The sequence below is a fragment of the Schistocerca nitens genome, chromosome 2 (assembly GCF_023898315.1).
Source record: "Schistocerca nitens isolate TAMUIC-IGC-003100 chromosome 2, iqSchNite1.1, whole genome shotgun sequence".
In the NCBI taxonomy this organism is placed as follows: domain Eukaryota; kingdom Metazoa; phylum Arthropoda; class Insecta; order Orthoptera; family Acrididae; genus Schistocerca; species Schistocerca nitens.
In genome coordinates, this window is record NC_064615.1 from 135,181,383 (window position 1) to 135,198,588 (window position 17,206).

General features: G+C 44.7%; 1 protein-coding gene across 1 annotated transcript in view; it reads left to right on the forward strand.

Annotated features, from left to right (window-relative positions):
* The first annotated feature begins 17,007 nt into the window (after nucleotides 1-17,007).
* The window catches only part of LOC126235827 (uncharacterized), a 59,032-nt gene continuing 58,833 nt past the window's right edge, over nucleotides 17,008-17,206 (forward strand). Inside the window, exon 1 of the mRNA XM_049944676.1 lies at nucleotides 17,008-17,200. Coding sequence (XP_049800633.1) covers nucleotides 17,065-17,200 — 136 coding nt within the window. The 5' untranslated portion in view covers nucleotides 17,008-17,064. The remainder of the gene's footprint in view (nucleotides 17,201-17,206) is intronic.

Sequence of the window (17,206 nt, forward strand, 5' to 3'; positions counted from 1 at the left end):
TGACGGTATTTTGGAATGGTACCGACGTTGTCCCAATACTACTGATGACCTCAGATGTTAAGTCCCATAGTGCTCAGAGCCATTTGAACCATTTGATATTTCTCTATCTTATAATCTCTTTTCATGATACTATTCCATTTCATTCAACTGATCTTGCAAGTCCGTTGTCGTATCTAACAGAATTACAGTGCCATCGGCAAACGTCATTATTCTAATGTCTTCTTACTGAAATTTAATTCCCTTTCCAAATTTCTATTTGGTTTTTTTTGCTGCATGGACAATGTACTGATTCAATAAAGTCGTTGATTACAATCCTCTGCCGGCCGCGGTCGCCGAGCGGTTCTAGGCACTTCAGTCCGGAACCGCGCGACTGCTACGGTCGCAGGTTCGAATCCTGCCTCGGGCATGGATGTGTGTGTTGTCCTTAGGTTAGTTAGGTTTAAGTAGTTCTAAGTCTAGGGGACTGATGACCTCAGATGTTAAGTCCCATAGTGGTCAGAGCCATTTGAACAATTACAATCCTCTCCCTATTCATTCTCAATTACTTTATGCCTGGATGAGATGCTAACATCATTTAGATTCTCATTTCATAATATAGTTTGTCACTCAGCACCCGCAGAATAAGTTCGACTCTGTGTGCGACCTTATCGTGGGCCAGGAGATGTCTGCTATCGCTTCACCGTCTTTTGTCTCAGGTGTTAAGAGAACGTGCAGTCGTTCACAGAGTGAACTGACACTTGTGATAAAAACGTAGAGGAAGATAAAATTTCAGTCGTACAGAATCTCTTGAAATGACGTGGAAGATTACCATCTTGTCATTATACACAAGGAAAGAGTTCAGGGGAACAGGCAGATTCCATATTCCCAGACTTCCGGAAAGTGATTGTTAACGAAGGTACGAGCAGACGGAATAGCTTCCCTGATAGGTGAATGGCTAGAAGACTTCTTAAGTAACAGAACCCAGTACGTTGGCCTCGACGGCGAGTGTTCTTCAGACAAGGGTATAGTCAGGAGTGCCCCAGGGAAGTGTGGTAGGACCGCTCGTGTTCTCTCTGTACATAGATGATCCGACACACAGGTGAACAACAATCTGCAGCTGTTTGCTGATGTTGCTGTGGAGTACGGGGCGATGTCGTCGTTGAGTGATTGCAGGAGGATCCAAGATGACTGAGACAAAACTCCTACCTGATATGATGAGTGGTAGCTAGCTCTAAGTGCAGAAAAATGTGTGTTAATGCTGATGAATAGGAAAAACAATCCTGTAATATTCGAATATAGCGCTGCTTGACATAGTCACGTCTGTTAAATATCTAGGCTAAGCTTGCAGCGCGATATGAAATGGTATGAGCATGTCTGTAGTAGGGAAGGCGAATGCTCGACTCAGGTTTATTGGGAGAATTTTAGGGCAAGGTGGTTCACACGTAAAGGAGACCACATGTAGAACACCAGTGCGGCCCATTTTTGAGCACTGCTCGAGTGTTTGGCATCCTCATCAGATCGGATTAAAGGAATGACATCGAAGCAGTTCAGAGGCGAGGTGCCAGATTTGTTACCGAGAGGTTCGATCAACAAGCAACTACTACGGAGATGCTTCGGGAACTCAACTGGAGGGGAGACGATCTTCTTTTCGAGGAACACTCTTGTGAAAATTTAGAGAACCGGCATTTGAAGCTGACTGCAGAACCATTCTACTGCCGCCAACGTATATTTCGCGTAAAGACCACGCAGATAAGAGAAATCAGGACTCGTACAGAGACGTATAGACAGTCGTTTTCCTCTCGATCCGTTTCGGCTGGAACAGGAAAGGAAATGACTAGTAGTGGTTCAAGACACTCTCCACCACGCGCCTTATGGTGGCTTGCGTGGTATGTGTGTATGTGCAAATTCGACAATGAACGAAAAAAACTCGGTCACAGGCTTTTGAAATCGCTATGTCGAAATCTACCTGAAATAATTTACGGAAACCTTAATCACAACAGCCGGCCGAAGTGGACGAGCGGTACTAGGCGCTACAGTCTGGAACTGCGCTACCGCTAGGGTTGCAGGTTCGAATCCTGCCTCGGGCATGGATGTGTGTGATGTTCTTAGGTTAGTTAGGTTTATGTAGTTCTACGTTCTAGAGGACTGATGACCTCAGATGTTAAGTCCCATAGTGGCTCAAAAAATGGTTCAAATGGCTCTGAGCACTATGGGACTCAACATCTTAGGTCATAAGTCCCCTAGAACTTAGAACTACTTAAACCTAACTAACCTAAGGACATCACACACACCCATGCCCGAGGCAGGATTCGAACCTGCGACCGTAGCAGTCCCGCGGTTCCAGACTGCAGCGCCAGAACCGCTAGACCACCGCAAGTCCCATAGTGCTCAGAGCCATTTGAACCTTAATCACAACAAAGAGAAGGTGATAGTAACCACACACCTCCAAGTTACTTGACCGTTGCCTAAGACGCTGCCACAGCCCCATCTTGTTACCGCTGTAAGTAACCCGAGGTTTTGTATTCATTTGGGCACTAAAGTAGCTATGAATATGTACACTCCTGGAAATGGAAAAAAGAACACATTGACACCGGTGTGTCAGACCCACCATACTTGCTCCTGACACTGCGAGAGGGCTGTACAAGCAATGATCACACGCACGGCACAGCGGACACACCAGGAACCGCGGTGTTGGCCGTCGAATGGCGCTAGCTGCGCAGCGTTTGTGCACCGCCGCCGTCAGTGTCAGCCAGTTTGCCGTGGCATACGGAGCTCCATCGCAGTCTTTAACACTGGTAGCATGCCGCGACAGCGTGGACGTGAACCGTATGTGCAGTTGACGGACTTTGAGCGAGGGCGTATAGTGGGCATGCGGGAGGCCGGGTGGACGTACCGCCGAATTGCTCAACACGTGGGGCGTGAGGTCTCCACAGTACATCGATGTTGTCGCCAGTGGTCGGCGGAAGGTGCACGTGCCCGTCGACCTGGGACCGGACCGCAGCGACGCACGGATGCACGCCAAGACCGTAGGATCCTAAGCAGTGCCGTAGGGGACCGCACCGCCACTTCCCAGCAAATTAGGGACACTGTTGCTCCTGGGGTATCGGCGAGGACCATTCGCAACCGTCTCCATGAAGCTGGGCTACGGTCCCGCACACCGTTAGGCCGTCTTCCGCTCACGCCCCAACATCGTGCAGCCCGCCTCCAGTGGTGTCGCGACAGGCGTAAATGGAGGGACGAATGGAGACGTGTCGTCTTCAGCGATGAGAGTCGCTTCTGCCTTGGTGCCAATGATGGTCGTATGCGTGTTTGGCGCCGTGCAGGTGAGCGCCACAATCAGGACTGCATACGACCGAGGCACACAGGGCCAACACCCGGCATCATGGTGTGGGGAGCGATCTCCTACACTGGCCGTACACCACTGGTGATCGTCGAGGGGACACTGAATAGTGCACGGTACATCCAAACCGTCATCGAACCCATCGTTCTACCATTCCTAGACCGGCAAGGGAACTTGCTGTTCCAACAGGACAATGCACGTCCGCATGTATCCCGTGCCACCCAACGTGCTCTAGAAGGTGTAAGTCAACTACCCTGGCCAGCAAGATCTCCGGATCTGTCCCCCATTGAGCATGTTTGGGACTGGATGAAGCGTCGTCTCACGCGGTCTGCACGTCCAGCACGAACGCTGGTCCAACTGAGGCGCCAGGTGGAAATGGCATGGCAAGCCGTTCCACAGGACTACATCCAGCATCTCTACGATCGTCTCCATGGGAGAATAGCAGCCTGCATTGCTGCGAAAGGTGGATATACACTGTACTAGTGCCGACATTGTGCATGCTCTGTTGCCTGTGTCTATGTGCCTGTGGTTCTGTCAGTGTGATCATGTGATGTATCTGACCCCAGGAATGTGTCAATAAAGTTTCCCCTTCCTGGGACAATGAATTCACGGTGTTCTTATTTCAATTTCCAGGAGTGTATATTAACTCACAAAGTAGCAAAATAGAAACGTGTATTCCTGTCTCAGGACTGAGCAGTTCTGGATTTCTTCTACTACCTCATGTAATTTAGATAACGATTTGCAGGTAGGACACACGAAGGAAGGAAAGTGAGGATTATAGTGTACATTCGGGTGACAAGATCGTCAGATGAGCGGAAGTCGGGGCTGGGGAAAAAAAGAGAAAAATAACAGGCTCGAATGTGAATCCTTTGTCTTAACCACTTATGCCACTTGGCTCGGTACGAAAACATAGGAACTTATATTACAAATACAAATAGGCATTAACAAGGTACTGCACGAATTTTAGCAACAAATGTTGTCTATAATATGAGTGAAAATTAACTTCGGACTCAACTATTACTGGCGGTATGTGGAAGACGAGTTGCCCAGATGATCAGCTGTCGGCGTTGCTGACCTTTGAAACTGCCACAACAGCTGTGACTCATCTGAGAGAGCTGCACAGTGGTGAAGCTAGCTTTCCGTGTCCCGGCCGCGTCTACAAACACAGGAAACGTGCAAACACGAGATAATGGGTTGGACAAGGGCTGTCCGCACGCTTCGGTGGCCAGATATAACTCGGAAAAGCAACCTATGGACCGGCACTGAATAAATATCTTCCACTGCTGTGCGCGTCGAACTATCAGGATGAGTTGCTTTCCGGACATTTGTTCTATTATGGAGGCACGTTCAATTCAACCATACAGTTTCTACAGTTCAAAATCTTAGAACCATGTTCTGCTAACGGGACAAATAACTAAGAGCTTACGTAATGCAACTCTTTTTTCGCAGCTGCTGCGTCTGTTTTTCTTTTTAATCTGTCGAGCTTGCAATGAAGCCGTCGTGAGGCCACGTGAGCATGGTGGGAGTGCTACAGAATGTGGCGATTGCACGAACACGCCCGCTACTGCTCTGTTAACTGTGGCAAAACTCTGGTGCAGACCTCAGTGTCAACCGCAGTTTCGTTTTGACACGAGTGACGTGAAGTCAAAAAGTGATTCAACCGGTTGTTCACGACCAGTACGACGAGAAACGGACAACTGCAAAAGATCGCTTTGCCTCAGGTTCGGATTTACGCACGGGCTATCAAGGATTAGGCTTATGAGACAGCAGCACAAATTTTTTAAATAAAATATATCTTCGTTTCAGTACTGTGGTGGCGGGCCATCTTACTGTCGTAGGCGTAAATATTTTGGGCTTGCGTATATGGCTGAATTTCTCAGCTGGTCTGCATTCAGTCAACATTCACTTCTCAAACCCCAGCGGTTACTCACCTCAGATTCCCAGTGGCACCCGGTGAAACGAAGGCACCTCATTCGGTAAACTCCATAGGACTTGTAAAATAATAGTCAACGGAATTTTCGCGGTTTGAAGAGAGTTCGGTTTCGCGGATAGTCGAGTTCTCTCGTATAAATGATTTCAGCCAAAACAGAAGCCACAATTTTTTTATTTATTTATTTACTTCCTATCGGCAGCTGCGGTCTCTTGTGCTCATGAAGCTGGGGAAAAATGTTTTCAGAGAGATTTCTTCGGCTGTAAGATAATGTGGGAAACGCACAAGATGTCTTAAGATCAATAGCGTCTGAAAAGACAGCGTATTGACTCGTGACTTTATTTATGCCACGCGATCACGGTGAGCGATTTAGCGGGAAAACAGAAGACAAATAAACAACCACACATTCTTTAATATAATTTTTGTTGTTGTTGTTGTTGTTGTCGTTGTCTTAAGTCCTAATATGGTTTGATGCAGCTCTCCATGCTATTCTATCCTGTGCAAGACTCCTCATCTCTGCTTAACTACCGCAGCTTGCATACATTTGAACTTGCTTACTCTCTTGAAGCTTTGGTCTCCCTCTAAAACTTTTAGCCCCAACACGTTCTTCCATAGCTTAACTGACAACTCCTTGATGCCCCAGGATGTGTCTCAAAAACCGATCTCTTCTTTTAGTCAAGTCATGCCATACATTTATTTTTCCCCAATTCGATACTAACAAGAAATAACTCCATAAACTTACCAAAATCTTTGTTACCGAACTGTGACGTCTGTACTGGAAATTGCTGTGCGACTGTACCAGTCATCGCAGGCGAATAACAACAACGTAACAGTAAAGTAAATTTTCACAATTATGGTTTTTATGTTTTTCCGTGTAATGTGTTCTTATGGGCCGTCGTCAAATACAAACTAATTCCAATAAAAATGACAATAAATTTTAAATGTGGAAGTGCCAAACACAAATTCTTCACCTCAGTCGCTAAAAACGGAAGCCTTATAAGGATCACTTCGTTGTCTGTCTGTGTGTCATGTCAGTTCGACCGTTAAGAACCCCTTTATGCCACGAACGGGAAATTTATGTTACATACTAAAGCGAATTCCTTACAGACGAATGGGAAAACTGGTAGAAGCCGACCTTGGGGAAGATCAGTTTGTATTCCGTAGAAATATTGGAACACGTGAGGCAATACGGACCCTACGACTTATCTTAGAAGCTAGATTAAGGAAAGGCAAACCTACGTTTCTAGCATTTGTAGACTTAGAGAAAGCATTTGACAATGTTGACTGGAATACTCTCTTTCAAATTCTGAAGGTGTCAGGGGTAAAATACAGGAAGCGAAATGCTATTTACAATTTGTACGGAAACCAGATGGCAGTTATAAGAGTCGAGGGACATGAAAGGGAAGCAGTGGTTGGGAAGGGAGTGAGACAGTCGAGGAACATGAAAGGGAAGCAGTGGTTGGGAAGGGAGTGAGACAGGGATGTAGCCTCTCCCCGATGTTATTCAGTCTGTATATTGAGCAAGCAATAAAGGAAACAAAAGAAAAATTCGGAGTAGGTATTAATATCCATCGAGAAGAAATAAAAACTTTAAGGTTCGTTGATTACATTGTAATTCTGTCAGATACAGCAAAGGACCTGGAAGAGCAGTTGAACGGAATGGACAGTGTCTTGAAAGGAGGGTATAAGATGAACATCAACAAAAGCAGAACGAGAATAATGGAATGTAGTCGAGTTAACTCGGGCGATGCTGAGGGAATGAGATTAGGAAATGAGACACTTAAAGTAGTAAAGGAGTTTTGCTGTTTGGGGAGCAAAATAACTGATGATGGTTGAAGTAGAAAGGAAATAAAATGTAGACTGCCATTGGCAAGGAAAGCGTTCCTGAAGAAGAGAAATTTGCTAACATCTAGTATAGATTTAAGTGTCAGGAAGTCGTTTTTGAGAGTATTTGTATGGAGTGTAGCCATGTATGGAAGTGAAACATGGACGATAAATAGTTCAGACAACAAGAGAATAGAAGCTTTCGAAATGTGGTGCTATAGAAGAATGCTGAAGATTAGATGGGAAGATCACATAACTAATGAGGAAGTATTGAATAGAACTGGGGAGAAGAGGAGTTTGTGGCACAACCTGACTAGAAGAAGGGATCGGTTGGTAGGACATGTTCTGAGGCACCAAGGGATCACCAATTTAGTATTGGAGGGCAGCGTGGAGGGTAAAAATCGTAGAGGGAGACCAAGAGATGAATACAGTAAGCAGATTCAGAAGGATGTAGGCTGCAGTACGTACTGGGAGATGAAGCAGCTTACACAGGATAGAGTAGCATGGAGAACTGCATCAAAACAGTCTCAGGACTGAAGACCACAACAACAACAACAATAAAAACAACTACTAAGGTCTATGACCCCTTGGTGATGTAAAGAAATTCAAGCTTCTACGTCAAAGCAATCAAAAGAAACGGCCACTTATCTCACATTTTTTGATACTCGCAAACTTACTCATCAAAAGCTGTAGGGTACTTCTCGTTGATCTAGAAACATGAAATTTGCAAGAAGCGAGGTTTCACTGTACAAGTCATGGAAAAAAATCCTAAACCTGTTAATTAATAATCATATCACACAAAAAAATGTTTGTCATTTGTTATCCGTCTGATTAAATTTTCTCGGTTTAGAATCTACGAGCTTTCGGCCGAGCTCTCCTCCGGCATTGTCAAGTGGTGACTGTCGAATGACTGCTGCTGCCGTCCTTATACAGCCACGCTTTCTTCACTGACGTAACTGGTGCTCGCTCGAGCGCCATATACGGTAAGGTTTTCATTGCGCGTTTGCCGCGCCCGCTTCAGCTTTCGGATGGCTGGGTTCCAAGCTGTGCTTAGCTGCAGGCTGCCGTCTTTATCGAGGGTGTTGTCAGAAATTTTTAACTCCATCGCTTCTTTTTTAACACTGTCCCAAAAGTCACTAGTCCGCTTAATAACAGATGTCTCAGCAAATGCAATACGGTGTCCGTTTTCTAAAGCACGTTCTGCCACCGCTGATTTCTCAGGATACCGTAGGCAATCCTGAGAAATCAGCGGTGGCAGTCTGGATGATTGACTGATCTGGCCTTGTAACATTAACCAAAACGGCCTTGCTGTGATGGTACTGCGAACGGCTGAAAGCAAGGGGAAACTACAGCCGTAATTTTTCCCGAGGACAGGATACCGTAGGCAACTTCCCCCGTGAACCATGGACCTTGCCGTTGGTGGAGAGGCTTGCGTGCCTCAGCGATACAGTTGGCCGTACCGTAGGTGCAACCACAACGCAGGGGTATCTGTTGAGAGGCCAGACAAACATGTGGTTCCTGAAGAGGGGCAGCAGCCTTTTCAGTAGTTGCAGGGGCAACAGTCTGGATGATTGACTGATCTGGCCTTGTAACATTAACCAAAACGGCCTTGCTGTGATGGTACTGCGAACGGCTGAAAGCAAGGGGAAACTACAGCCGTAATTTTTCCCGATGACATGCAGCTTTACTGTATGATTAAATGATGATGGCGTCCTCTTGGGTAAAATATTCCAGAGGTAAAATAGTCCCCCATTCGGATCTCCGGGCGGGGACTACTCAAAAGGACGTCGTTATCAGGAGAAAGAAAACTGGCATTCTACGGATCGGAGCGTGGAATGTCAGATCCCTTAATCGGGAAGGTAGGTTAGAAAATTTAAAAAGGGAAATGGATAGGTTAAAGTTAGATATAGTGGGAATTAGTGAAGTTCGGTGGCAGGAGGAACAAGACTTTTGGTCAGGTGATTACCGGGTTATAAATACAAAATCAAATAGGGGTAATGAAGGAGTAGGTTTAATAATGAATAAAAAAATAGGAGTGCGGGTTAGCTACTACAAACAGCATAGTGAACGCATTATTGTGGCCAAGATAGACACAAAGCCCATGCCTACTACAGTAGTACAAGTTTATATGCCAACAAGCTCTGCAGATGATGAAGAAATTGATGAAATGTATGACGAGATAAAAGAAATTATTCAGGTAGTGAAGGGAGACGAAAATTTAATAGTCATGGGTGACTGGAATTCGTCAGTGGGAAAAGGCAGAGAAGGAAACGTAGTAGGTGAATATGGATTGGGGGGAAGAAATGAAAGAGGAAGCCGCCTTGTAGAATTTTGCACAGAGCATAACTTAATCATAGCTAACACTTGGTTCAAGAATCATAAAACAAGGTTGTATACCTGGAAGAATCCTGGAGATACTAAAAGACGGCCTAACGGTGTGCGGGACCGTAGCCCAGCTTCATGGAGACGGTTGCGAATGGTCCTCACCGATACTCCAGGAGCAACAGTGTCGCTAATTTGCTGGGAAGTGGCGGTGCGGTCCCCTACGGCACTGCGTAGGATCCTACGGTCTTGGCGTGCATCCGTGCGTCGCAGTGTCCGGAGCAAGTATGGTGGGTCTGACACACCGGTGTCAATGTGTTCTTTTTTCCATTTCCAGGAGTGTAGATTAGGAAATGAGACACTTAAAGTAGTAAAGGAATTTTGCTATTTTGGGGAGCAAAATAACTGATGATGGTCGAAGTAGAGAGGATATAAAATGCAGACTGGCAATGGCAAGGAAATCGTTTCTGAAGAAGAGAAATTTGTTAACATCGAGTATAGATTTAAGTGTCAGGAAGTCGTTTCTGAAAGTATTTGTATGGAGTGTAGCCATGTATGGAAGTGAAACATGGACGATAACCAGTTTGGACAAGAAGAGAATAGAAGCTTACGAAATGTGGTGCTACAGAAGAATGCTGAAGATAAGGTGGGTAGATCACGTAACTAATGAGGAGGTATTGAATAGGGTTGGGGAGAAGAGAAGTTTGTGGCACAACTTGACTAGAAGAAGGGATCGGTTGGTAGGACATGTTTTGAGGCATCAAGGGATCACAAATTTAGCATTGGAGGGCAGCGTGGAGGGTAAAAATCGTAGAGGGAGACCAAGAGATCAATACACTAAGCAGATTCAGAAGGATGTAGGTTGCAGTAGGTGCTGGGAGATGAAGAAGCTTGCACAGGATAGAGTAGCATGGAGAGCTGCATCAAACCAGTCTCAGGACTGAAGACCACAACAACAACAACAACCGTAGGCAAAAACATCTCTCGTGTTCCACACGGCGCTGTTCAGTAGTGTGCTATGAAACTCTCCACATCCACACGATATTTTATATACTCCTGGCGTTGTGTTGCGCGCCCCCTCCCGCTGGAGGTTCGAGTACTCCCTCGGACATGGGTGTGTGTGCTGTTCCTAGCGTAATTTAGCTTAAGTAGTGTGTAAGTCTAGGGACCGATGACATTATCAGTTTGATCCTTTAGGAATTCACACACTTTTTTTTTTCAGGCTTTCCGAGTCCAACATCGTCTTTACAGGCCTCATTAGCTCTCGAATTTTAGCGGTGCCCTAAAAACCGTATAGATTTTATGCTTCTTTTGAAGCCGGATAATCTTTCCTGTTATTGAGCCACAGAACGGCAAGAATGCAAGCTTCTTGGTGCCCTCCTAGGAGGACTTCTGCGTATGCTTCTTCGGCGAAATCTGGCCGTTGTTGTAGCCGTTTTCTTTGAAGACTTTCCGTAAGTGGCTCAGTTCCTTCGGAATGCTTTCAGCGTCTGAAACGGCTGCCGGTCGATGCACCAACGTCCTCAGAACAGAACTTTTCCGCGAAGAGTGGTGATAGCTGGTAGCATGCAGATATCGGTCTGTGTAGTGGGTTTCCGATAAACACTGTAGCTGACACCCATTTTCTTTCCAGTGGGCGAGGACGTCTAGAAAAGGCAAGGCACCATCTGTCTCTACTTCCATCGTGAATCTCATGTTGTCATGGATGCTGTTGGTGTGGTTGTAGCCAAGATAGGCACGAAGCCCACGCCTACCACAGTAGTACAAGTTTATATGCCAACCAGCTCCGCAGATGACGAAGAGATTGATGAAATGTATGATGAGATAAAAGAAATTACTCAAGTAGTGAAGGGTGACGAAAATTTAATAGTCATGGGTGACAGCAATTTGGTAGCAGGAAAAGGAAGAGAAGGAAAAGTAGTAGGTGAATATGGAATGGGGGTAAAGAATGTAAGAGGAAGTCACCTGGTAGAATTTTGCACGGAGCATACCTTAATCATAGCTAACATTTTGTTTGAGAATCAAGATAGAAGGTTGTATACATGGAACTGGCCTGGAAATACTGGAAGCTTTCAGATACATTATATAATGGTAAGACAGAGATTTAGGAACCAGGTTTTAAATTGTAAGACATTTCCAGGTGCAGATGTGGACTCTGACCACACTCTATTGGTTATGACCTGCAGATTAAAACTGAAGAAACTGAAAAAAGCTGGGAATTTAAGGAGATGGGACCTGGGTAAACTGACTAAAGCAGAGGTTGTACAGAGTTTCAGGGAGAGCATAAGGGAACAATTGACAAGAACGGGGGAAAGAAATACAGTAGAAGAAGGATGGGTAGCTTTGAGGGATGAAGTAGTGAAGGCAGCAGAGGATCAAGTAGGTAAAAAGACGAGGGCTAGTAGAAACCCTTGGGTAACAGAAGAAATATTGAATTTAATCGATGAAAGTAGAAAACATAAAAATGCAGTAAATGAAGCAGGCAAAAAGGGATACAAACGTCTCAAAAATGAGATCGACGATAAGTGCAAAATGGCTAAGCAGGGATGGCTAGAGGACAAGCGTAAGGATGTAGAGGCATATATCACTGGGGGTAAGATAGATACTGCCAACAGGAAAACTAAAGAGACCTTTGGAGAGAAGAGAACCACTTGTATGAATATCAAAAGCTAAGATGGAAAATCAGTTCTAAGCAAAGAAGGGAAATCAGAAATGTGGCAGGAATATATATAGAGGGTCTATACAAGGGCGATATACTTGAAGACATTATTATGGAAATGGAAGAGGATGTAGATGGGAGATATGATACTGCTTGAAGAGTTTGACAGAGCAATGAAAGAGCTAAGTCGAAACAAGGCCCCTGGAGTAGACAACATTCCATTATAACCACTGATAGCCCTGGGAGAGCCAGCCCTGACGAAACTCTACCATCTGGTGAGCAAGATGTATGAGACAGGCTAAATACCCTCTGACTTCAATAAGAATATAATAATTCCAATCGCAAAGAGAGTAGGTATTGACAGATGTGAAAATTACCGAACTATCAGTTTAATAAGTCACGGCTGGAAAATACTAACGAGAATTCTTTACAGACGAATGGAAAAACTGGTAGAAGCGGACCTCGGGGAAGATCAGTTTGGATTCCGTAGAAATGTTGTAACACATGAGGCAATACCGACCCTACGACTTTTCGTAGAAGATAGATTAAGGAAAGGCAAATATACGTTTCCAGCACATACAAACTTAGAGAAAGCTTTTGACAGTATGGACTGGAATACTCTCTTTCAAATTCTGAAGGTGGCAGGGGTAAAATACAGGGAGCGAAATGCTATTTACAATTTGTACAGAAACCAGATGGCAGTTATAAGAGTCGAGGGGCATGAAAGGGAAGTAGTGGTTGGGAAGGGTGTGAGACAGGGTTGTAGCCTATCCCCGACGTTATTCAATCTGTATATTGAGCAAGCAGTGAAGGAAACAAAAGAAAAATTTGGAGTAAGAATTAAAATCCATGGAGAAGAAATAAAAACTTTGAGGTTCGCCGATGACATTCTAATTCTGGCAGAGACAGCAAAGAACTTGGAAGAGCAGTTTAACGGATTGTAGAGTGTCTTGAAAGGAAGATATAAGATGAACGTCAACGAAAGCAAAACGAGGATAATAGAATGTAGTCGAATTAAATCGGGTGATACTGAGGGAATTAGATTAGAAAATGAGACACTTAAAGTAGTAAATGAGTTTTGCTATTTGGGGTCAAAATAACTGATCATGGTCGAAGTAGAGATGAAATAAAATGTAGAGTGGCAATGGCAATGAAAACATTTCTGAAGAAGAGAAATTTGTTAACATCGAGGTTGGTTGGTTGGTTGTTTTGGGGAAGGAGACCAGACAGCGAGGTCATCGGTCTCATCGGATTAGGGAAGGACGGGGAAGGAAGTCGGCCGTGCCCTTTGAAAGGAACCATCCCGGCATTTGCCTGGAGCGATTTAGGGAAATCACGGAAAACCTAAATCAGGATGGCCGGGGTTAACATCGAGTATAGATGTAAGTGTCAGGAAGTCTTTCCTGAAAGTAATTGTATGGAGTGTGGCATTTGTATTTGTATGGCAGTGAAACGTGGACGACAAATAGTTTAGACAAAAAGTGAACAGAAGCTATCGAAATATGGTGCTACAGAAGAATGCTGAAGATTAGATGGGTAGATCACATAACTAATGAGGAGGTACTGAATAAAATAGGGGAGAAGAGAAATTTGTGGCACAACTTGAGTACAAGAAGGGATCGGTTGGTAGGACATGTTCTGAGCCATCAAGAGATCACTAATTTAGCATTGGAGGGCAGCGTGGAGGGTAAAAATCGTAGAGGAAAACCAAGAGATGAATACAGTAAGCAGATTCAGAAGGATGTATGTTGCAGTAGGTACTGGGAGATGAAGAAGCTTCCACAGGATAGAGTAGCATGGAGAGCTGCCTCAAACCAGTCTCTGGACTGAAGACCACAACAACAACAACACCTAAGGTCGACAGTTCCTGTGCTGTGTTAAACATTCAAACTTCATAGTCAGTGCAGTCAAAAGATACGGCCATTTATGTTTATGTCATTTACGTTGCGAATTCTGTCGTCGAAACCTGTAGGGTACCTCCCGTTGTTCTACAATCATGAGATTTGGCAAGAAGCAAGCTTTTACACTAAAACTAATGGTAAAAATCCGAACATTGTTAATTTGTAATTATAGCACACGAAAAAATATTTTCTTGTCATTTTACCCGACTGTCTGTTACGATCCCTTACTCTCAGGAAGGGGTAGACGTAGATTCCAAGCAGGTTACTGTCGCCGATTCACATTCCAAAGGGCAGGGCGAGCGTATTCGTTTCTTGGGAAGGAGAAACCGACAGTGCTTGCCCTCCTTCGGCCGGTCGGCAATGACAGAATCAATGTGCGCGCCCTGCAATGTTTCTCAAAAGATTTTACAGAAACTATGCAGTACAAAACATCATTTTTGCGTTACTTATAGCTTTATACAGTGTATCAGCTTAATGTTGATGTTCCCATGCTTTCGGTAATGGTCATGGTAATTGTTGTATGCTGCGTGAAATTCGAAAAAGTTTGCAATGAAATATTGGAGTCACTATGATTTTGCGTTTGGTGCATATTACATAATATGTTGTTGCGTATGAAATTTATCTAAAATAGTGAATTTTTCTTTAGACTTGAATGGAGGGATCTATCTGTCACGAATTTCGAGAAAATTGATCTGACGTAGCACACCCATTTGCGATCGCGCACGCCAGCGATAAAGCCAGAATGAAATATCCGCAGCATTCCTCATAGTTCATAAATGGTTTGAGATATCGCAATGAGATGTTGATGAAGGATAACACGCAAAGATGAGAGTATTTTGCCATACGGTTACTAGGCAAAACTTCATTATCCACCGTATTATTCCGCTGACTACATACTTTTTCGGTGAAAGAATGTCATTTTCTGGGGCTATCCATAGGTAGTTAAATGAGAAATGCAGTGTGTTTTGGAACAGCATAAGTGAAGACATTACACGTTTATTTTTCCACCGAGGATGTGGCCTTTTTCCCTCAGTTCCTCTCTTAATAAACATAACAAACCACTGTCTGAAAATTTTCTCGCAATTATGGCTGCACAACATGTTAGTGAGGTGACAGAGTGTAAATTCTGCTGTGTTTTGGCGAAAGAAGCAGATTTTAACATGGCTACAAGAGAAACGTCTACGTTTTACTTATAATTCGCCATTCATAACGCTTCTGTAAAAGTTACAAATGTTGAACAAGTCTGGCGAAAATAAATGGCTGCTTATGTTGCATTTTCAGCGGAATTCTTTTTAGATACTAACGAAAGCAGAAGTGGCACCTTTTTGAACGGTCGTCGTGCGAAAAATCTGAGGGCAGGCTTCAGTTTAGAACAACACCTCCGCTCCAGGGCTCGGCGTTTCCCCTGCAGCGGCTGCCCGCAACCCCCACCTCTCGCGCTCTTCCCACGTGTGCGCTGTTATTACTCGTCTACCCGCCATGTTGTTCTGCGCTGACTCTATTGAGTCGAAATTTATGTCACATACTAATGTACGCGACGCCTTGGCAGCATAAAAAATTTAATCTACGTGAACGCAATCAAATGATACTGCCATTTATGTCCTGTATTTTGTAATCCTGCCAGTATCGATATCGATAACAGCAAAAATCGTGGAAATCTCGATTCCCGGAAGGGGTAAACTATCTTTTTACATAATTAAATTGTACGGAACACTCGGCTCCGTATGTTTAAAGCGTTAAAGTGTCGTCAATACACTGTAGTGTCACCAGATGTGACGTTACGCAGATAGATTTGATTCCGACGGGACGGCTGTAGGCCCGTGCGAATATTTGTTGGAGCGGCCAACAGTTGGCAGTTACTGCCCTTTGGACTGTCGCCAGCCGAGCTACGGAGGACGGGGCGCCGCAGACAGGGGTGGCTGGGTTTTCCCCGGCGGAAAGAGGCGAGCGACCACGTGCGCGTTCCGGCAGCGTGGTCGCGCCTTGGGATGAGCTAAGATGGAGGAGTCCTGCCGCTTGAAATATTGCCACTTAGCATAATATCACGGAAGCTACGTAAAATGCCTTAGACGCATGCTAGGAAAAAACTAATGGCAGCTTTGGAACCTTCTCAACGGAACGAGTTCATTGGAACTCGAATGATCTTTTTAACTACAACAATTAAAAATTTATTAACATTTCTTATTTTATTACTTATACAAATTGTAACAATTAAGCCCATTACGTTATTTACACTTACGAGACACTAAATTAAAGCGGGTGATACCAGCAATCACAAGAGCATATCACTTTTTCAAGTTAATGTAGTATACAAAATGTTATGAACTATTTAGTTTATTTTACGTAAATAGTGCCAAAACTATGAAATCCTCCACAGATACACAAATTCCCGATACGATCAGCATGAGTATCTCCTTTAACTTTCCAACTATTTTCAGTTCATATTCATTTATATTCGTGAGTTATAAAATAAGTTGGTGTTTCGACTAGAGGGCCGGATGTGGCGAAATGTGTTTAAGGATTATTTGAAATTATTTAAATAATGTATAAAATGTTTTATTGAGAGGTCGCAAACTGACCGCAAAATTTAAAGAATGTTTTATCGTATGAATTTACGTAAAATTTTTGTGTAAATTGTGAATGGTGGTCAGGGTGTTAAGGCCTTTACTACGCTGTAAAAAAAAAACCTTTGCCAAGACGTTTTGTAAAAGCTTTGATAGTGTAGTTTATGACATATTTCACAAAAGTTTGTGCGTGAATTTTGCCAGGGTAATAAAAAGAAGGGGTCAAGACTGTTCGCTCGGCTGGGAGTCCGGAATCCTTGCGGCAGTAACAAATCTCGCCTGCGGTAGAGGGAATTAGTGGGGGCGGAGCTGCGCAACAGGTGTCGGCACGCGATTCGCTGGTTCCCGACACGGGGTGGTGTCGCTGGCGTCGCCAGTTCGGCCAAACCCCGGATCTCGCGCCACGCGTGAACGAACGGGGTGCTTCTCGTCGGCAGACGGTGTCCGCGCCATCAGTCATCAGTCCACCGCGAGTCGCGACAGGGTTTGCAGCGCAGCTCAAGGACACCTCAGCGACAGCTCTTACTCGCAGCGCCCTCTCCGCCATGCGCATCACACCTCCCCGCCGTCGTGTGGCGCACTCCGACAACGCAGCCAGAGGCACCGGCCGCGGCGGGAATCGCTTCCGCCGGCTGCAGTCCCTCTCTGCCGTGCAGCGGAAGAGGGTGCTCGGGGCAAGAGGTGAGT